The following is a 22,102-nucleotide window of genomic DNA, read 5'->3' as shown; positions in this document are numbered from 1 at the left end:
CTCAGCGCGACTCCTCACTGCCATGGGGCTCGGCGAGGAGCCCGGCGGCGCCGCCGCGCTTCGGGGCGGCCGGCCAGGCGGCGAGGCGCGGGGCGGGTGAATGGTGCTGCCCGGGCAGCCGCAGGGGCGCCGCGGCCACAGCCAGTGCCGGAGCGGCAGGGGCGCCCGCCCGGCGCCCGGCTCGCGAGCTGGAGCCCGTGTTGGTTTCGCCGCGGAAGCAGCGCTCGGCCGGGTGGCTTTGGCTTTGCTGGAGGGAGCCCTAACCTCGGAGCCGTGTCAGACACGCGCCTGCCACTCGCCATGGGATTGACGAATTCTTAGCTGTTTTTTTGAGTGCGCTCGGTTCTCCACTCGCCCTTCACTCTAAAGCCCACGTATGTGAAATGGAAAATCGAGGGCTGTTCTGCACTCTCTGTTACCTGATGTTCAACGCACCTCTGCTGCTCGTTGTGAATGGTGAGTACCAAACTTTTGCCTCTCCCCCGCTAGTAACTAGCAGTTGCAAACAGAGCTTGCAGAAGGAATTCGGGCAAACTTGGGTCAGGTGGGAACTGCCGGGTGGGCAGGGAAGGCTGGTACCCAGCTCTCTCCTGGTTAAAGGGGTTCCCTGAGCCCCCAGCATCTCCCCTAGCCATGTACCACGCTGTAGGTTTGGATGTGACCCTGCCAGCATCACCTCAGTTGAAAATTCCTGGCGATGCCTGAATCCCCCCCTCGCTGGCTGTCCTTCCTGTGGCAGTGCTTTATGGCTGGGGGCAGGGAGCGCTGCCCAGGGAGGGCTCTGTGCGAACAAGGTTGCACTGTTGTTGCTGCAGATGTTCGCGGTGGGCTGAGGATGCTCAACTTGCAGGGATTCACTCTGCCGCAGCACCAGGCTGCGGGAGCTGCCAGCACCCTGCACCCTGAGCCCCACATCCCGTGAGCTCCTGGTGGGATTGCATCCTGCAGCTGTCAGGAGAAGGGACACCAAGGAGGGAAGGGGACACTTGTTCCTGATGCGCTGCTTGGGGCTTTCTCGGGAGCACAGATGGGGCACGAAGACCCTCCTCAAATGCTGGCTCTGTGGCAGTTGCTTGTGTGGGAGAGCAGGACCCATCACCCTGGGGATCTGGTGCTGGGTGCATGGCTCGTGCTGTGCCACCGCCGGGCAAGAACTGCGTGTCGCAGTCAGTGCTTAGCCCCCCAGTTGGAGCAGATGAGATTGCACCAAAAAGGACGGGTCTTGTCTCTTATTCTCTCCCGCTATCCAGCCCTTATAACTCTTGTCTTCTCCTCTCAGCTACCTTTACTGAAGTTCCCAAAGATGTGACTGTTAGGGAGGGAGATGATATTGAGATGCCTTGTGCTTTCCGAGCCAGCGGAGCAACCTCTTACTCCTTGGAAATCCAGTGGTGGTACCTTAAAGAACCAGCCAGAGAACTTGCACACGAATTAGCTGTCAGTGTCCCTGGCAGCAGGAGCAAGGTAATGAAGTGCCAGAAAAACATGTGTGTTCATGGGGTGTTTGAAAAGAGCCTGCAGTGCCCATAGAGGAGGGGCACCTTTGCTGCGATATATCCAGGATCTGAGTGGGCAGATGGAGCTTCCCAGGCTTTCCCCAGATTCTCCCTTTCACCCCAGGAGAGAAACAGCAGCACTTGAAGGATTTTAAATAGAAAATGATAAGTATTGCACTGCAAGATTGGCCATCAGGATCTAGAGAGGTGGTCAAAAATAACTGTATTATAAAGTGGGGATCAGCAGAAACTAGCGCTGTGCTGGGCTGAGCTGGGAGTCAGTGAAATGCAGGAGACTAAGGGAGCAGCTGGAGCAGTGAGGGATACACTGCTAAGGGAGACACCGATCCCTGATACATCACAGCCGTATCGGTCTGTGTGTGCAAACCTGAAGCTTCCTGGGGAGCTGGTACACACCTGGGCCATAGCTGGAGCTCTGCAGAACATTTTAACAGTTAGCTACAGTAATTAAAATGCATGAAGCAGAGCTAAATCTTGCGTGTCCTCTCTCCTCCCGCAAGAAGGCAGCCCAGCTCGAGGGCAGGCTATAACTTAGCTTCTTTTCCAGCTGTGATTCTCTGTCTCACCAGTTCATTCTGCAGCCCCTTTGCCCCAGTAAGGGGCCATGCAACCCCCTGAGCTGGGCAAAGTGAGAGCTGTGGATGTGCCTTCCTGCAGCCAGGACCACGTCGCCTTCTCCAGGCAGCGAGCCTGCAGGCTGCTGCCGGCAGGAGCCTCGCGCCTGTGCCAGGTCCCCTCTCTGTGGCGGGCTTGTTTTCCCGCAGCGCTCAAATAGAGATGCAGAGCATACAGGCACTGAGCTAATGGGATGCCGCCTAGCTGGGGAAAGTGTAAGTCAGTTGTCAGACAGGGAAATAAATCGCTTGGATTTAAATGTCTTCTTTAACCTTATAAAAAAGCCGTGAGTTGCGTTCACAATAAATGATGGCAGGGCTGGCGGGGAGACGGATGGCCGTCTCTTGAGGGAGGCGCTTCGGCAAGATCTGAGGCATCACTGAGTTTTACAGCAGTTGGCTGTAGACAGAAGAAACAGTCAAGTCCGCACATGGGCGAGTGGACGTGCTGCCAGGGGGTCTCAGAGCGGGGCTTTGCCTTGAACAGCGCGGGATCCTGCTTGCCCAGCACCTCACAGTGTGCTGCTGCTGCTGCAGGTGGCTGAATATGAGCAACGTCAGTGTCGGCCCACGGTCCATCTCGTTGGCTAGGGCAGCACTGCTGGTAGCCTGCAGGAGTGCAGTCCAGCATCAGCAGAGCAGTGTTGAGCAGGAGGCAGCTGCCCTCCCAAGGGGCAGGGACGTGGTGCAGGTGCCCAGCCACGTCCCACTGGGAAGTGGTGGGAGGGCGGGTGTCACACTGAGGTACTGGCAGGCTTGGGTCTAACATCTTTCCTTTTCTGTCCCTTTAGGTAACAAATAAGGATGCAACTAAAATCAGTGTAAGTGCAGCGTAAGCGGCGTGGTGCCCATACATTACTGTGTCCCCAGCTCCTCAGTACGGGACCTTAGCCAGCTTGGGGGCAGCATGGCAGGAGCACGGCATATTTCCCCCCCTCGGGGTGCCACGGCTCAGCCAAAACGCAACCATGGTTTAGCCACCATGTGTCATGCCCTGCAGTGGAGGTTTGCCTAACACCCCTGTCTAGGGAATGGTTCAGAACAGGGCAGTATTTTTTTGTCTCTTTCTCCTGCCCATGCCCCGTGCCAGGCTGCAAACCCCTGTGGCCCCGGCTGCCTTGTTCCTCTGCCCCCTGCCCCGAGGCTGCTGGTGCCCTAGGCAGAGGAGCAAAGGGCAGCGGGGCCAAGGGGAGAGCAGCAGTTCAGCTGCAGGGGGGCGCTGGGGGTGTCGGTGGCTGCTCGGGCTGGGTGCGGGGTGAGCAGCGAGGCGCCCTCGGCTGGCAGCGGCCGTTATGGGGCGGCGCTGCGCGGGGCGCGGCCGTTAGGAGGAGGTGGCCTTTGAGGCACAGCCGTTATGAGGAAGTGGCCGTTACGGGGAGGCGGCCGTTGGGGCGCGGCCGTTAGGGGGCAGCGGCCGTTGGGGTGTGGCCGCCGCGCGGGCACCGTTGCTGAGGCGCGCGGCTGTGCCCTCTCTTGCAGACGGTGCGCGTGCAGGGCAACGACATCTCGCATCGGCTGCGGCTGTCGGGCGTGCGGCGGCAGGACGAGGGCGTGTACGAGTGCCGCGTGGCGGACTACAGCGACGACGAGACGCAGGAGCACAAGGCCCAGGCGCTGCTGCGCGTCCTCTCGCGCTTTGCGCCCCCCGACGTGCAGGCGGCCGAGGCGGTGTCGCACATGCAGAGCGGCGCGGCCCCACGGCGCCACGGCCCCGCCGCCCGGGCCACGCCGCCGCCTGGCCCCGGCAAGCGCCCGCCGTCCGCCGGGCCCAGCGCCACCGCCGCCGCCACGGCCGGGAGCGGCGCCGCCTCCGCCTCGCCGCCGCCGGGACAGGCCGCCATCCTGCGCCAGCAGCACGGGTCAGGTAGGGCGGGCACGGGGCGGCGCGGGGGCGGGGACCCCTTCCCAGCCGCAGCATCGGCGCCAGCTTCGTTCTCTCCAGCGGGCTCTGCATGGTGCCTCGCATCCAGAGCCCTCTCTGCAGCTCTTGAAAGCGGTGTTTTATTTAAGAGTTGCAACCCGAAGTAAGCAAAATGCCATGGCTGCTCTGCAGAGAATTTAAATCAGCAAGTTGTTACGCAAGCTGATCTCTCTGGACAAGTGCGTGGCTCCGTGCAGAGCCACATGCAGCTCTGGAGGAGAGGTAGTATGAAATGCCAGTGGTGTGTAATGTACTCTGTATTTTAAATGTGGAAGTTATAAGAATTTGGGATACTATTCTACTAGTTTGTAAAGAGTAAGTCTCGTGGTAATACTGATTGGCTGACAGAACTCAGTTAATGCTGTTCTAAGAAAAAAAATGTGAATGCATCATTATTAAATTCTGACTTAGCCATGAAAGACAAGTGTAAATCCTGATTTTCATTAATGACACTGGAGTCTAGTGCAAAGGGCATGGGGTCCTGCAATTCTGGATTGTAAGAACATCAAAAGGGAGTCAGGGCTGATATTGATGTGGTTTAGGTTTCCTGTTGGCCACTGCCATTTAACCTTGACACAGGCGTGTTAGACAGCAGGTACCTATGAAAGAAGGGATACATTTCTTTGTTACTACCTGTGCTTAGGGAATGCCCTATGCTCACCCTGAAGCTGAGAGTCTTCTGAGGCAGGCTGAGATCACCCAGGAATTGCCACAATTCTTCCTGCTTTCCCAAACGTTTGCAGGGTTGGGCTCACCGTAATGGAAATCAGTTGCATATAAACTACTGTAAAATAATGGTGTTTTACAGATGTACTCTTTTCTTTGGCTAAACACCACTGTTTTTGAGGAATTTATTTATCATGTGGTAGCATATGAATGCTATTTTTTACTGCATATCATTCCTAGGAATATGAGGTGTGTATTGACTGATATCTAACGAAGGATAAAATGATAATTACTGAGGTATAATTGCAGGTGTCTGTGGGCACACAAAAAAGCTCAGTTTGGTTTGCTTGACCATCAGAAATTAACGTGGTGATGCTCATCCAGTGTCCCTTTCCTGTTTAAAGGATCTGTTGTTGTCTTTGGAGTCGTGAGTTACAGAGCAATGAGAAGTTTTGCAATATTTTCCATACAGACAACAGAAGTTACATTTAGGATTCACAGTGCTACGCAGGCTGCTTACTGAAACCAAAGCCTGCACCATGCGCTTAAACTAGAAGCAGAACGATGGGGCTGTAGTGGGCTCAGTTCCATCGTTACAGATGGATGCGAGTGTGTGCAGCCAGGAGAGCGTGGCAGAGCTGTCTGTTAGGGCAGGGCCCCCTGCCCAGCTCATCTAAACTGCTGTCTATCCTAATTTTTTACATTTCTGTGATTTGATTTGTCACTGCTATGTCGTTTTTCAGGCTGGATTAAATTCTGAAAATAGAACATGAGCACTGTGGCAAGGTGTAGAGATAACGGAGAGATTTAAATCAGTGAAAAAGATACTGGACTTCTGCAAAGTATGTTGTGGGGATCTCCAAATGGGGAATGGTGCTTATGAGAGGTCTGCAAAATGGACAAAAAGAGAATTTCCTGCTGTAGCAGCTGTCATGTACACCAGCATCAGTGAACACTGCCACTCTGTGGCCTTTCGTCTTTCAGAGAGAAAGTTAAATTTGCTGCAGAGAGCTTGAGGCTCTTGTTGCTTGTGATGTTTAGGTAGTAAGGTCTAAAACACAGCGGCTTTTTTCACGCGAACAGGAGGAGGGCAACACACTTGGTGTTCTTTGATACTGCCCTCTCTTGAAGATGTCCTTATACTCTGCTTGGATCAAGACTCCCATTGTAACAGGCTTCTGCTCTGGTCTGTTGTAGTTTACAAGCCTGGCAATTTGGAGCTGTCCGTAGGTGTCCACCCATGAAAGGTCAGCCAGAGCATTGCTCAGGTTAGCAGCCTCTGAAGACTCAGTCCTCCAAGTTTCTGATTCAAATGCCTTCTAGACCAGGAGCTCTTATCAGGAGATGGCTCTTTGGTAGCTTTTGTGAAGCAGAGGGTGGCTGGTCTCACTGTCCCTGGGACCTGTGCATTTTAGAGATGCTGATCACACAGTTTGAAGCAGAGTGAGGCTGCTTGGTATAGCAACAAGAAATGAACTAGATCTCACCTGGTCATAAGGTGTCCTTCCCTGCCCAGAATAAAGACATGTGTAAAGTACTAATATGGAAGCCTGAGTGACTGGGACTTACAGTGCTCTGCCTGCTTTTGTAAAGAAATAGAGACTGCTGTATCCACTGCAATGACAAGCACTAAACTTATTTGAAAACTTATTTAAAAAAGCATTTAGCTTCAGCCTTTCTCATTTGTACTTTAAAATTATATTCTTTAAAGCTGTATTAGGTTCTCTAATCAGTTTTCTTCATAAAGAATATATTTTTAATAAAATTTTTTCTTTTTTTCCTCTTTTTTCCTGTTGAAATTAGAAGCTCTGTTTTGTGTCTGCCTCTTCATGACAGTATCATACCTGTCTTTTCATAGAGTATGGTCTTGGTCTAAGTCTTGTCTGTCTAAGGTGTATGAAATTTCGCAGCCCAAGCTTGTGTTGCTAAATGAATAATATATATGCATAATAACATAAGTGCCTAGATATCTTATTCTGAGCTTTGTAAAACATCTGTAGATAAATACTTGCATAAAAATATGCCTACCGATGCATTTATTCTGAGCTATTCATAATTTGTAAGCCTCTTCATTGTACATGGGAAGGTTTCCTTGATATAAAAGCAGAAGTGTTCTCAAATGCAACTTCCCCTCAAAACGTGCCCCAAAGCTGATCTGTCATCAGCCATTCCAAAACACTCTCCCTTGTAATAGTTGGAAAGCTCTACTGAAAAGCTGATAGCATGATCCTAGCCAATGTATTTCATTAATTGGGATCTAATTCTGTTTTCTTTGTAATAGAAATCTTCCCAATATGTTCAGCATAGTTAAGATAGGGCTTTTATGTATTGTATTCCAATACATGAGAGAGAAAATGCTGCTTTCAGTTGTGCCTACAGGGGTCTTGCTGATTTCAGTTGTGTCCCAGTCACGCATGCACAGGGAAAAATGTGATTCTTTGCATCTTATAGTAGAGCTGAAACATGAACTTGCTAAAATAAATGTCAGTTCCATATGACAAACCAGTTGTGAATGGAAAATCCATATTTAGGAATGTGTAGACTGAAATGATACTTGATGCAGATTGTTCATATAAGTGAGCATATCCTCCGTGACAGAAAATGAGTCTGATGTGTCAGAAATGTTAGCTATTCAAATAGAAAATTATCTGTAATATCTAAGCTGCTGTATTCAGCACTGTGTTTTCATGAGATTCAAAGAACCCGCTGTTTATGGTGAAGACAGATCACGTAAAGCAGAAACTGAAAACGTGTTACTTGAACACCAGGCAAAGTTTTATTGCTAAGTTGACAGTTTTTAATACTGTCAGATAAGCAAGAGTTGTCTGCATGGTTCTAAATGAAAATAGTATTTAGCATTCAGTTCAAAAACTAATATACCAAATAAATTTATTGTTTTAAGGAAAAATGCAGAGTGAGCAAGTCATACAGTGCTTTTATATGTTCAGAATTGTTCCCGACTTTAACTTGGTAGAGGGACAGTGGGGAATATTAGGGGTTCCCGTGAGCAAGAGCTAGAAGTCTGTGCGTATCTGTCCCTCAAAAGATGATAGTTAAAATGGACAAGACAGACAAGTGGTTAGCAGGAGTAATGACTGACTTGAGAACATAATAGGGGGCTGTGAATTGGAGCATTAAAAATAAAATCTAAAGCTCTTGCATTTCAGTTCAGTGCTGTAGTTGCGAGACTATCAACCAATGAATTGGTGAAATAACAAGTATCTTCATACTGACCTTCTGGGGGGCAACTGCATATATCTATCAAAGTGTCCAAAGTGAGTGTCTGTATAGTGGCCTGGGGGAAATTTTTTAGTTCAACTTCTGAGGTGAACGTGGATCAGAAATGGCAGCTTCCAGATTTGCTTTTATTTGTTTGATCTTTATCCACAAAGCTGTGAAGTGAAAGCTTTAAATGGAATAAAGAGCAGTATGTGAAGCAAGGAGTTGCAATTCATTATGCTTGGAATACCCTAGGAAGGGTGGAGAGGAATGCTTCCATTATGCACCAGGCTGAGCTGTAGCAACCTGTGCTGAGGCAGGAGACCACAGGGGAGGGTATTAAAGTTTCTGTGGAAACTGGGGAGCAGAAGATAGATTTTTTTTTTTTAAGTATAAGAGTCAGGAAAGCAAATGGACACACTGTTAATTGAGTGTAATGAACTGTAATGTACTGGAAGGCCTCGATTTGGACTGGCTGTGAGCTGAGTTTCTGGTTAATTGTAGATAAGGGCCTTAGTTTGGCTCTGTCAGAATTGAATGGCTTGTTGCATGCTAGCCTGAGAAACAGCCAGTGGAACTAATTTATATGTGATACATGAGCATCTCTCAAAATATCAAGAAAGGAAAATCCCTCTGTTCTGTTTAGCTTGGGTTCCCCCGCTTTCCATTGGATATCGGGGTCTACCTTGCTCTCCATGTAGTTTTTATGGGATCGTGTATGAACTCGCATTCTATGGTTACCTATATGTAAAATGATCTGTGTCACATAACATTTTCTATTACACTGAATACAGTAGCAAGACATGCAGGCTGCAACTGAATTATCAGGCTGACCTCCTAAATGTCACTGGATAATAAACATGCAAAAAGAATTCTCATTAAATACACATCACTAACACTTCACAATCTAGGCAAATTAGACTAATTTGAGGACAAGTGAGGTCAAATATCTTCCTTTTGTGTTTGTAATAGGGATTAAATCTTGAACTGGGCAAAAGTACCAACTGCAATACCATACTACCTCATTAGCTAGGGCAGAAGCAAGCTGTGCAAGGGTAGATTGTGGAAGTGCGATTTGTGTGGCTAAACTCTGTTTATCTGTTCTTGCGTGTTCCCTTGAGGACAGACAAAACTATACTAGCCTATTAAAGCCTGCGCAATGTCCTTGAAGAAATCTGAGTATCATTTGAATTTCTTTAATATTGTCAGTATACAGAGTATTTTAAAAAAATTACTGAAGAGAGATGAAAGGAGCTTTCCAAGTGGCAAGTCATATGTAAGCTGAGGCTGAGTTTTCATACAAAACAATCCATTTGAGCGAAAAATAAAAATGTGTATTTGGGAGGCTGATTGACCCTTTGCATGAACAAAACAGCATTTAATGTGGGAATATAATATATATTGCTATTTCTTAAGGTACAGTCACAATAGATACTTTGCTAAGTTTACTGGCTAACTTGCAGTCTGTATATTTTGTAAAAGATGCAGATAACTGTTGTATATTTGATTCCTCCAATATATTTATTCAGTGTTACTTGATGCATAAGCTTGGACTTGAATTGTGTTTTAGTAATCTACAATTCCTTAATAACTTACAATTCCTATAATTCCTTAATATTTAAAGTGGTATTCCTAGTAGTCATAGTTCTAATGTAACAAAATAATGTAAATGTAATCTTAATGGTACTTGCTTTGAGAAGAATAGTGCAGTTGGGGTCTGCAGTTGAAAAGCAAGGTTATAGCAGGTCTGCAAGGATATGAATAGTCCTTCAAAGAAGACATTTTTTCTTAAGAGTCTGACGAGACTGTATTAATAATAAAATGAATTTGTTAGGGATTTTAATTTAGATTTGCTTCAAGCAGTGAAAACAGGCAGATTCACAGTATCTCTTTACTTTGAGTTTTTAAAATTAGATAATGACAAAGCAGCACCATATGCCAATAACAATTGAACCAGATTTATAATAGGAGAAAAAAAAGCATTGTCAGCTGAATGACGGTATTTGTCACAACAGTGGTTAACAACAAGTATTTTACATTGCTAAGCTGTTATCAGATGGGAGGCGATTTTGTTAGCGGGGAAGCGCAGTTTGGCAGGAGAGTGACTGTGCTCTGCAGAGAAGCCTTGTGGCTGCCGAGCGCGTTGTCTGCCGCAGCTGGGCAAGACAGTTGCCGAGTGAAGCTTGGTGTGGTGACAAGTAGCTGCCGTACTAGCAGGCTGTGTCTCACTGCAGCCTTGTAGAGAGAGGGAGCAGAAGGTCCATGTTGCATGTTGCGTGTGCTGTGCACGGTTGCTAGCTTCCCAATGAGACAGAACACAGTAAGTTTCATAATAGACACAATCCTGTTTGTCTGTCATCTTATTGGCCGTGTACAAAATTCACCAAAGTTTTACAACTAGAACTTGTTTGCTGCTTCATAAAATGGAATAATTTGAAGCCTTCTCATTCAAGGGAGCTGGTGTTTCCTTGTGTAACAAGGAGTTAGGGAATATCCCCTGTCCACAGTTTTTTTTCTGAAGGCTTGTGTCACTTGGATCTTGGGCATGGCAGTGTTTTCAGTTATATGATATCTAGCAAAAATCAGTTGCTGGGAAGAGTGAGGGTGTGTTTTATGTACTCAACATGTCCCTGCTGATATATAACAAAAAGGTGATTTTCTTCCCCTAAAAGTCACAGGCTCTGCTTTTATCAAGCATATTTCTCAATATAGTGTTTTTCCTGGTAGTGTCATGTGTTCTGCTAATGCACTTGGACTTACTCTTTAAGTATAGATAACATAGGGTTATTTGTCCAAAAAATCAGGAGGTAATCTATGCTTGGATCTACTTAACTTCACTAATTCTGATTGGAATGATAATTAAAACTGCATTTGGAGCTGCCTGCTAATCCTAATGAAGTCCAGAATACTCTAAAAGACACTTAAGTGAGAGCTTTAGTGTCCTGTTCTAATCTGCAAATATTTACAACTTGTATCACAGCTATTTACTATGAAATCTGTTTCCCTCTAGTATGAGTTAGGTTGCAGTCTTTATTAGAAGTGTCAGTTTCTGGAATTGTGTTGAAATAACTGCCACGTTAGTAGCTTAGTTTGCTTCCTTTGTGACTTGATTTTTTAGTTTTTCCTGCCTATAATGGAAAACTTGAGGGTATAGCCCAGACTAAGGGAAAAACTCAGTAACTGGAACCACCAATACCTGTATTTTTAATCTGCCTTATGAATTGGGTACTTCAAGTTATGATTTTAAGTAATTGTATTTAGCAGTATTTTGAGGAGTAGACTAGTGCTGCTTTATTAGGTTAGTTTTAGATCATGGAATTCCAGAAAATTCTAAAATCCAGGGTTGTATATTTTGGGTCAAATAGTGTATGTCTTCTTACTGGGGAGAGACCAAATCAGAGATAGCAAACCAAAATCTGTTAATGGAATGTGCTGCAAAATAATGACCAGCTGCAGGTCTCAAAAGAAGGAGGTTGCTGGTTTGTTTAAATTCAGACCAACATGGAAGTGACTTAGCTGTATAATTTACATAGAAGGCATGACTTTCTTAGGGTATTCAGGACACGTCTTCCTCTTCTGACATTGTCGTAGTGTGTCCTGTTGGAGCTTGTTATAAATCAGTTGCAGATGGTGTTTTCTTGTAGCTTTCCCTGAATTCTTCCACTCTTCAGAGTGGTTGGGTGGTTGGTTTGGCTGCTTCCAGTTGAGGACACATCTGCCCACAGCAGCTGTGCAGGGCCAGGCACAGGGCTGGCTGCCTCATCTGCTGCCCAGGGGTGTCATGTGTGGGAGCCCTCACTCTGGGGTGGCAATTTGCAGTCAGGTGCGGGGCTGAGCAGTTAAGTTTCAGTGAGACTGCTCTGTACAGCCTAGTCTCCCCCAGTTTGTTCCCTGTGGTCTGTTGTACCTCTTGTAACTTCAGTGGGAGATGAGCTTTTACCAACCTGCTGACAATGAATTTCCCTCTTTTCCAGGTAACCTGGTAAAAAAGTAAAAATACAACTTGCTCTTTGCCTGATAGCACTTACATAAATTCACGAGATTCTTTAATGTAGCTTTCCTTTTTTTTTTTTTTTTTTTTTTTTTTTTGGTAGCTGTGTTTAATAAATGTCATGCAGCATAAGAGTCATAGCAGCTGTTGAACTGTATCAGACCAATTGTCCGTCTAATCCTGTAGCTTATTTCTCGTAATGCCCAGATGATCTAGGAGAATAGGGAAAAGCCTCCGTAGAGAATAATGGAGCAGTTAACTGATCTATGTACCATATGCATGTTGGAAAGAACTGTCAGCCTAGTATTTTGAGAGTAACTTGGCTTAATTAATCTCAGTTGAAATGAGCTATAATGTGAGCAGAAATCCACTTTGGTAATTGCAAGTGCCTCAAGGAACATACACTCAGTTCTCTGCTTCTTCCTGCATCTGCTTTATCCCACAGGCACTCAAAACAGATTGGTTTCCAGCAAAGCACTGTAGTACTTTACAGAATCAACTCTGAAGAAGGGATCTTTTTATTAGCATATATGAGAAAGTAACTTGTCTTTCCACATCATTTCCTTGCATGACTACACCTCCTTGCTATCTAGTTTCTTAGTTTTCTAATATGCCCATAATGGTATTGTGTACATGACTCATTTTGCATAGTACACGCTGAAACAGGGACGGCAGGTATTCAAGAGAGGTTAGGTGTGTTGTTTCGTTCTCTCTGATTGGAGGTTAAATACTTCAGTAGAGGAATGCTCAAGGAGCAGAAGATGCTGCATGTCTCGAGAACAAGATTTAGCTTATATCCTTAACAACGCTGCACTTTGTGCGTGCTCTGCTAGGCCTTTTTTTTTTTTTTTTTTTTTTTTGGCGCTGGGGTTTAGCTGGGCGCGGGTTAGAGAGCCCAGACTGTGACACTCTCATGTGCCGTCCTGGAACAGCAGCACCCTGGCAGTTAGGAAGTTTAAGGCACCAACCATGAGTGGTGGGTTAGAAACGGTGATAGCAAAATGTTCTGTGGGGGGTTGTGGTATGTATATTAAGTATGGAAAAAGAATATAAGCGGGTTATAGAAACATGTTTCGAACTGTGTAGGAATTTGCATGTGTAGCTTATTACTCCTTTTAGCAGATGTGTAACCTTTAATAACTTCAATAACCATGTCTTTTTAATTAAAAGCTTCTAAGAAGTCCTTAGATCTGAAGTTTTGGAAATGCCATTCAATTCAGTGGAAGTCCTCCAAGCTTAGGGGAGTTTGTTTAATCTAGAATCTTGTTGACTGTAATGATCCTTGACCAACAACCCATATAAAAATTCATTTTTCCATGGATATAAGATAATAGGTGTAGCTCCTCCCAAGTACAGCCTAAAGTTTCTGGACTGAAATAATAGATCAGTCTACATATTTGGTTCACCTTTTAAAGAAATGCTAGATTTAAGAGCTTTAATTGGACATCAGCGTGTGAGGAAACAGACCAGGACCGAGAATGTCAACGGCAGAAAAGGCAGTTCATAGAAATGGCTGAACGGGAGGTCAAATTGCGTGTGTTGTCTCACTGCAGAAAAGACTTAATGTCTTTCAACCGTGTATTATTTGCGCTTCTGTGTTCTTTCACCATCTTGGACACCAGAGGATTTGGGAGATACTTCCTAGGAAAAAGAATAGGAAACTGATGAATATTTTATTTATGAACACTGACTGAATATGGCTTTTAGAGTTCCATTTTTTCTGTGTGTCATAAGTCACTTGGTTAATTAATGATTATTTTCAATTGGACAAACTGTTGCAAGTCAGACTGATGAATACAGTGCAAAACATATCTTTAAATAGACAAATATAGTAAAACATTATTATGTTGTAAATCCAAAAGAAGGATGGGTAGTGTCAGAGAGCAATTGATTGTACATGAACAGAATAATTTGTTACTGTTCTACTTAGGGATAGATTTTCTCTTTAATCTGCATGTATATAAATAATTCAGAAACAAAATTTTAAATCTATGGGTGATAAACTTAAATTATCAAATGAATATTCAGTGCATAAATGAAATGATTTCTTCCAAGTGTCTGTATTTTGCAAATAATTGTGTATTCTTGATTTAAACTCTGGATGGTAACTCTCTGTTTTCAGAACTGAGTCAAATCCCATGTGCAGATACTACCAATCAAGACCACATTCTGTTTATTTACATCTTCACACAGAGGAACTTATTAAGTAAAGCCAAGAATTCCACTACTGCATTAACAGCAGAATTAAGGACACTTTAGTCCAGCTGCTTTATGAACAATATTATACATAATGAAAATGATTAGCTAGGCAGAGAGAAGTTAATGGAAATAGTGTTTATGGTCCACTTGCGCTCGGAGGGAAGAGAATTCAGAAATTCTTTGTATCTGCTTCTGCTACCAGAACAATTTTAGACCAAAGTATTGAATTGGTATGGAAAGAGAAGTTTGTACTTGGTGTTCAATATGAATAATTGTTTTAAAATAAGTTTTAGAAATCTATCTTATCATTATTTATTTGCTGAATTATATCAAGTTCTCCCACAGAAATGGAAGATACAGGTAAAAAATATGGCAGATTCTTTAAGAGGAGAAGACAAAAAGTGCAGACTGTAATTCACAATTCTGCATTGAGACTTAAAGTGGTGCAATCCATATTATGTCATGGCAATTAAAATTGCCATAGGAAAGCTGTTGGGAAGGCATCACAGCACCCTTGCCTGGAGTTGGGGCTAATGTTGCTTTGCATTAAAAATAAGAGCCATGTGAGTTTATGGAGCTGGCAGAATTGCGTCTGCCAGGGCGTGGGCTCTGCTGGGGCTGAGCCTCCCAGCGCAGGGAGCATAGGAAGGAACCTGGGGAGCTGCCTGGGTTGAGGCCACAGCTGTCACACATCCCAGAAGTGAGAGGAACCATCTGACAGCTTGGAAAGAGGGATGTGCTAGTTGGAATTTTGTTGTCTCAGGAATGCAATCTGTGAATAAACAGTTTACCTTCAGATACCATACAGCATGTTAGGCTCAAAGACTTAAGTTGGGGTTTTACTGTTGACTTTTTCAGGCTTTCACATCAGCAAACTGCTTTGTCTGTGCAGTAGGTAGATGTGTTATCAGAGTTTTTTCCTTATACTACAGATTAGGTTTGTGAATTGATTGTATATGCTTAAGGAAAAATAAGGAGAGCGCACAGCTTTCACGTACTGTAGCTAAACACACAACACCTGGACACATAGTGTAACCACTGTATGCTCTGGACTACTGCCAGCCCAGGCACAGCCTAGTGATGGGTGCAGCAGTGGACTTGACTTGCGGGAGACTCAGCATCCTTGATCTAGATCAAATCAAAGGGCTCAGAGAAATTGCTGAGCCCAGCAGAGTCCTGCGAGGACTGCGCAAATAGCCCCTCATGTGCTTTGCAGCACGCTGAGCTGCAGGCAGTGTTGTTAGCACAGTGCTTTGCATGGGAGATTTAATAGAACATGGCCTGGATTTTGTTGGGTACTGCATTCTGCACAAGTGATGTCCTGGAATGAGGGAAACTCCATCGAGTTATGGGAGGTGCAGTCCATCTGAGTGCACCTGTGCAGCACAGTGCTTCATCTGGCTACTCTGCTCTGGTTGTAGCTGAACTATGTTTCATCTTGCCTGCCAAAATCCTTTGATCCTGCTGCCTCTGCAAGTCTGAAGTCTGATAGGTAGAGTGTCTTAAATTTTACTTAAAATGGTAACTGGAAAGGTTCCTTTTGTGTAGTCGTTTGCCTTCTTCCCTTTTATGAGAAACCCAAAGGTCTCCAAAGTGAGATTTGTTGCATGTTTCTCAGCTCCCGTTGCCTCAGGAAGTGTTTGGTTTACAACAAAGAGTAGATGTAAGAAATGTCAGGAAGAGTAGAGGCTCTGGGCAGCTTGTGGCTGCTCTTTGTGGCTGCTGCAAGCAACATGGCATTTGGGGCCAGATGTCCTTGTCCTGTCTGTTGCCCGGAACCTGAGCTGCAGCATCTGCAGTGCTCTTCCTTGTACTTCCTTACACTTCCAGTGTTTAACCAATTACTCCTTTGACTACCCAAGTGAATTGTGTTTGTTAATGGCTTTCAGCTTAAAAGAAAAAAAAAAAAACTTCCTTTTAATGTCCTGCTGTTGCTAAGTACGTTGTTAGCCAGGTAGGTTGTTAGTCATGTGTGTGTGTGCACATGCAAGGATTTAATTAAAACCTTAATAACTAAATAATCTCCACACAGTCTAAGGAGTCTGCGAAAACATTGCTCAGATTCCCCAGTCACTCACCACATCGCTCCGCAGTACTTCTGCTCTTGGATAGTAACACCCCAGCTTTGCTGGCGAGGCAGGTGTATGTTACAAGGCAGTGCAGTCCTAGCAGAACCTCCTAGAGTATTTCCTCTGGTGGTGCCGTAGGGGAGGGGCTCCGAGGGTGAAGGGCAGGAGCTGCCTGTTGTGCGGGCTGCACAAAGCAGCCTCCGGCTGTTCTCACCCTGCCCAGCAGGACAGGCATGACCCATTATGGAGAGGGAGCGGCCCTGGATGCCCTGTGGCACCAGCATGTGGTGGGCACAGCCCTGCCAACAGCCAAGCACTGATCTGTGTTTGGCTGAGAACCTGCCCGCTGGTGAGACAGGCCTGGGGGAGCTGCGCCCCGCACAGCCCTGTGCCTGCTGCCCGCTCTCGGGACTGGGGTGCCCACAGTGCGTCTGCACAGCGGGGCCTCGCCTGCCTCCTGTGTGCTTCACATCAGGCTCCAGTGTTCTGTACTTCCTACGTGTGTGTGTGTATATATATATGTGTATATATATATGTTTATATGTTTAATTGAAAATTTTACTCTTTCCTATAAAAGGCAAAGAAGATGTCAAGGTCTTGCTGTTGCCATTCCGAATGAAATGGGTTCGTGTCCTGTTAATCAAGGAATGCAGCCACAGCATTTGTCATTTTCTTTTAAAGTAATGGGTGGTTGATACCTGTCATTTCTCAGGAAACTATATACCAGATTAAGGTGTATTTATAGAAATCTCAATTGCTGGTAACTTGGCAGAAGCCAAGTTTAGGCAGAGCATTAGTGATGCAGAATGAAACGACATGAGTGGAGTTAGACTTGTAAGAGAGGGGAAGATGAAGAAGAAGCTCTTTGAGTTGGATAGCTTGAGGATGCTGTTTTACTGTTAAAATTAAGCTTCTGACCCCTCGCTCCGAAGTGATAAAAATAAATCTTCCTATATTTTTTTCTTCTGTGTTTAATCTTCTATATTATAAAAGATAATAAAATCTCCTTCTCTCCCTGTCTCTTTCTCTTTTAGGTACAGTTCCTATTTATGCTACAAACCCACTCCTATATATGTTCCTGTTAATACTGCATAAGCTTGTAGTTTTATTAGTAAACCACTGATGGACTGTTTCCTCAGCTACTCCTCAGCCAAACAAAAAGGAACCTATTTAAAAACAGAACAAACCTTTGACAGAAATACCTGCAGTTTTAAAGACGGACAGAAAGAGACTGAAAGAAGCATGAGAAATTCTAAAGGGGGGGGGGGAAACGTATTTTTGGGGATGTCACAAAAGTAAATCACATAAAATAATGCATCTAGTTTCCAGACTCAATGATGTTGCGCCCTGCTTTGTGCATGGCACTTCTGATTTCTCTATTTTAATGTAATATTTTTTCTTTTCTAAACCTTTCCTCTGACTCTTCATTTTGCACGAACTGTTGAGCAGTTATCTTTATGACAATATGTAAAAATGTTGGGTCAAAGCCTTTCCTAAGAAAGGAGATATTTTTAGTAGATTATTGTGCTTAGATCTTTTGATTTCTTTTTTCTTTTTTGTAATTAAATTATTTCTTTTTGAGACATTTCAATTAAAAGGCACATCTTACCATAATTAATATTCACTGTCAATAATATTTATTTTTAAATAAAGATTGGAAACAAGGTAAGACATTTGTTTACAAACTGTATTGTATATTGCTGAATAACCGTTGAATAAAAAGATTTTGAAATAAAGTTTTTAGAGATGTCTCTGGATTTCCCTGAGTTGTGATACACCGAGAGGAGGATCCTTGGCCGCGTCTGCTCCCTGCCTCTTCAAAGCGCAGAGACTTGAGGCTACGTCACAGGCAGAACAGGACTGAAATTACTGTCCCCAGCTGTGCGCTGTTGAACCGCAGCGCGCTGCTCATGTGGACGAGTTTTACTGAGGTGATGCTGGTTATTGCTGTGCATTTAATGCAGGATCTAGGCTGAGGGAGAGTTTAACAGTGTGAAACTGTCAAGGTAAGTTCTTTTGTTGTTTTGTTTTCTTCACAGTTGTCTCTGAAAAAAAGATGAATTAGACAAGGGAAAACCTGGAGCTTTTTATTATCCAAACTTGGCTCCAGGATTTGTTTAAAATATATTCTGATTTTATAAGTGATATAATTATGCCACTTGCTTATCCTGCCCGTTGAGGGTTTTTTAATGAAACAAAAAGCTTTTTCTTTTTTCCAGTAAATACCGCAGTTCACTTGCTTGTTATTCCAAAATTCTTGTTTTTAAATAAGATAATGGGGATGCCTTATTGAAGAAACATGCTCTTGTTGAGCTGTTCGTGAAGTACATTGAAATTTCCCATGTCTCACTGATTCTTATCCTTTCATTTACATGTTGTGTTAATAAGGATTTCAGTTGTGGAAATGTCTGAGAGCGGTGGGTTCAGCAGGATTTGCTGCCAGCAGACGCTGTGGAGTCAAAGCAGGGAGCGCCCTTTTCTTCACCCTGCACCAGAGTGCCCTCAGATAGGAGAGGTAGGAAGGAGGGTTGGAAAGGAGCTCAGTCCCTAGGGACAACGTGGGCCTGTACTGGGAGACAGCAGGAAGTTGTGCTGCACACTGTTTCGTGTGTGCTGCTGCTCTGTGCGCTGGGACAAACTCACCCTGGGGAGTGCAGAGATGATAAAATCTCTATAATCAGTGTTATCCCCACAAAGCCTTCTGTAGTGTGCTGAATAATCCACAGTCATCCCACAAGGAGCAGAATTGTTTTTTGAAAGGACATGGGGATAATGTTTGACCCAAGCCTGCAAGTGCAACATGCTGAAGAGAAAGTGTTTCCATATGTGCATGGAAGCATGACTTAAAACACGAAATGTAAACAGAGGTGGAAAAAAAGATCTGCACATTAGATTCCACTTAAATTGATACAGGCATTTAATTCATGTTTGAAAACTTGTTGAAGGACAATTACTCAATGTGGAAGTGTGTGTGCAGTCTCTTAATACCACAAGAGCACTAATATTTTGAATAATGGCTGGTGATTAAAGTGAAACCTGCTTGGGTTTTAACTGCGACTCCTTTGGTGAGCTCATCATCCTGCTGCTTTTTCTCAAGGGCAGTGTATATTCTCAGGGACTCAACTGCCTTCTAGGGAGGAAATGCAAAAGCTTCCTACAGGAGGAGGATGAAAAAAAAAGAAGGAAGAATTAACTAAATAGGTAGGTGAAGCTGCAAGCAGTGGAGCCTGTCTAGCAGTTATACTCGTTCTTACTTAAATTCAGCCATACCACAGTACAGTCCTTTAGTAAGTTGTGTAGTAGTAGACAGATCCTCTCCTGCGCTCTGATACGTCCATCACTTAGTGTGGTGTGGATACATCCTCCTGCGTTCGTCCTTCCCTTTACATTGTAGACTGTTTACATACCAATTGACAGAAATGTACAAGTTCTGTGTGCCGTGGAAGGCAGAAATACCAAGGTCTCTCAGACTTCAGTAACATTACAGGTAAAAAAATACTAAATTTGCAACTAAGAATAACATTCCTATTTTTCCTGAGTGTGTATAGCAATAACAATTTCTGTATGCTCTAAATATTCTCTAAATTCCTAAATTCTCAGCACTCTCAAACCTCTGAACAACCAAACAATAATATGCAATAGGTAGATTTTTCTTCCAGTGATGGTGCATACAAGCAGAGGCATTCCCAGGACACAGGATCTTCATCATGGAGCAGATTGCAAGAATAATCTGGCTCTGCTTCTACCCTCACTTTATTTCTGCCTTCAAAAACCTGCAGAATGAGTCCTGCAGATCTTAGGACCTTGGTTTCCAAATTGAGCTAGCTGTTTATTGTTTGTTTGCTTTATTTTGTTTGTTTCTTTATTTTTCTCTCTCCCAATGCACAGCCTGTGTTTGGCCCAGTATTTGAGTAGTGAGGGGGACTGAATCAGCTTAAAAAAAGGCTGCAACTTTTGGTAGAATATTTAGTGCTGGAAAAAGCACCTCAAGGGGTGAGAAATACTGTGATGGAAAGAAAAGAGAATGCAGCCTCTGCTCGGGCCGTGGGCAGGCCCTGGCAGCCGCCCCACTCCTCGTGCACTGTGGCTGCTGCTGGCCAAGCCACCAAGGCAGTGGGACTGGGAAACGTGGGTGGTGGCTGCTAGCGCCCAAAACATGAGCCAGGTACTGTAGTCATAGGGAAATGCACATTTTTCCTAAGGGATAATCGATAGAACTTTGCTTCTTGTTTTGTAATGTTTCTAGTCTGCTCCATCAGCTATACTTTGCAATCAGTTAAACTAGTAAAAATTCATTACAATTAATTGATTGCATAAAAATTGAATGGATTTACAACAGTGTAACATAGCTGAGGCTAGATCTGTGCACACCAAACCAAAGTAGTTTCTGTAGCACACAAATGACCTTCACAATGCCAAGATCCATTAGAAAAGGCAGCAGTACCTATTTCCTGCTTAGGCTCCTTTTCTGGCATAACTCCCAAGGCAAATTATGATAGCCTGAAAACATTGCAGGGAATGGCAAGATGGCCAGAGGTCCAGCAAAGGGAAGAAAGACAGGAGAGTGTTCATTAACTCTTGTGATGGAGAATGCAAAAGTCAGTCTGAACACATTTCCTGCATAAAATATTTTTGGAGCTTCTTCTCATTCAGAATTAGCAGGCAGTTAAATAGTGCTCCCAAACATGCAAGTCAGAGCGAGGCTGGTTAATGCACAGGCTACTGCTGTTGTGTTTGCTGCTGCACAGTGAATTTCATGCTTAGCTAGAGAGTGGCAAAGTGCGTGTGTTCATTATCCTCAAACTTCAGGCACTTATTATTCAAACATCCCTAGTACATCTGTTTAATAAGGAAAGACAATTGATGGGATCAAAAATGTTAAAGTCTTAATTAATGCTTTTAGCAAAAAAATGATTAGAGGGAGTTGTTGTGAGAGTGTTAATTTGTAGAAAGCAGGTAAATTACTTGTTTTGAATGGTCAATTCCCTGTGAGAGCCAGGAGCCCAGGCCTGTCAAGGCTCATGGCCTGAGGTGGGTGCTGCACGCCCCCCCCACCCCACCCACCCGGACAGGCACACCATGGAACCAACCCCTGCCCCAGGGCTCTGCTGCCGGTGAGGTTGGGGAGAGGGCTGAAGTACCACTGTGTGCAAAGTGTTTCTGATCAGTAACAGGAGTGTTTGGAGCAGAGAAAAGAGGAATTTTTGCTGTCTAGGGGTTTTGGAGCTGTTTTGTCCCCACAGCCTCGCAGCACTGCAGACCTACGTGCATCGGCGCAGGAGACTGGTGGGCAGGAAGGCCCCTGTGCCTTGCGAGCAGCCAGGATGGGCTCCTGTGCCTTGGCTCCCACGGGAGCAGCTGCAGGTACTGCACAGGTGGGTAGTGCTTGAAGAATGCATGTGTGCAGCACTAGGCCGGGACACACACACACACACACACACACACACACACACACACACACACACACACACACACACACACACACACACACACACACACACACACCCTCACTGCCAGGTGCAGCGAGATTTTTGGGGCAGGGGAGGAAATGCAGCTGGCCCCGCTGCTAGAGCTGCCGTAGCAGCAGCTCCAGCCCAAGGGGCTGCATGGGGACTGCTGAGGGACAAGTGCCTGCCAGGCCCCAGGGCAGTGCTGGGCTCAGCCTTGCCCATGAGCTGGGCACACCACCTGGCCACGAGGTGGGCGGGACTGCAGAGCGCTAGGACAAGGTATGTGTGTGTCAAGTTCACATGGACAGCCCTGCAGAGTTCAGCACCACTCAAACAGACAAGGGCTCTGTAAGTAACTATAAGAAGTATAAAGTTCCAGAGAGAGTTGTATGTCTCCCCTAAGATATTTCCTGGGTTTACTGTTGGAAATATACGGAAGTTGGGGTTGGGAAGGTG

At 44.9% G+C, this 22,102-nt stretch overlaps 1 protein-coding gene across 1 annotated transcript; it reads left to right on the top strand.

The window, feature by feature from the left end:
- Positions 1-150: 150 nt before the first annotated feature.
- VSTM2B (V-set and transmembrane domain containing 2B) lies at positions 151-17,932 on the top strand. The gene is made up of 5 exons (XM_026042350.1): positions 151-456; positions 1,280-1,464; positions 2,923-2,952; positions 3,611-3,995; positions 17,231-17,932. Exons 1-5 carry the CDS (start codon positions 384-386, stop codon positions 17,317-17,319), a joined length of 762 nt encoding a protein of 253 aa, XP_025898135.1. The 5' UTR covers positions 151-383; the 3' UTR covers positions 17,320-17,932.
- Positions 17,933-22,102: the final 4,170 nt, after the last annotated feature.

Source organism: Nothoprocta perdicaria, unplaced genomic scaffold, assembly GCF_003342845.1.
Source record: "Nothoprocta perdicaria isolate Ctin4 unplaced genomic scaffold, notPer1 scaffold_30, whole genome shotgun sequence".
NCBI classification, from domain to species: Eukaryota; Metazoa; Chordata; class Aves; order Tinamiformes; family Tinamidae; genus Nothoprocta; species Nothoprocta perdicaria.
This window is presented reverse-complemented; position numbering and strand designations above follow the sequence as displayed.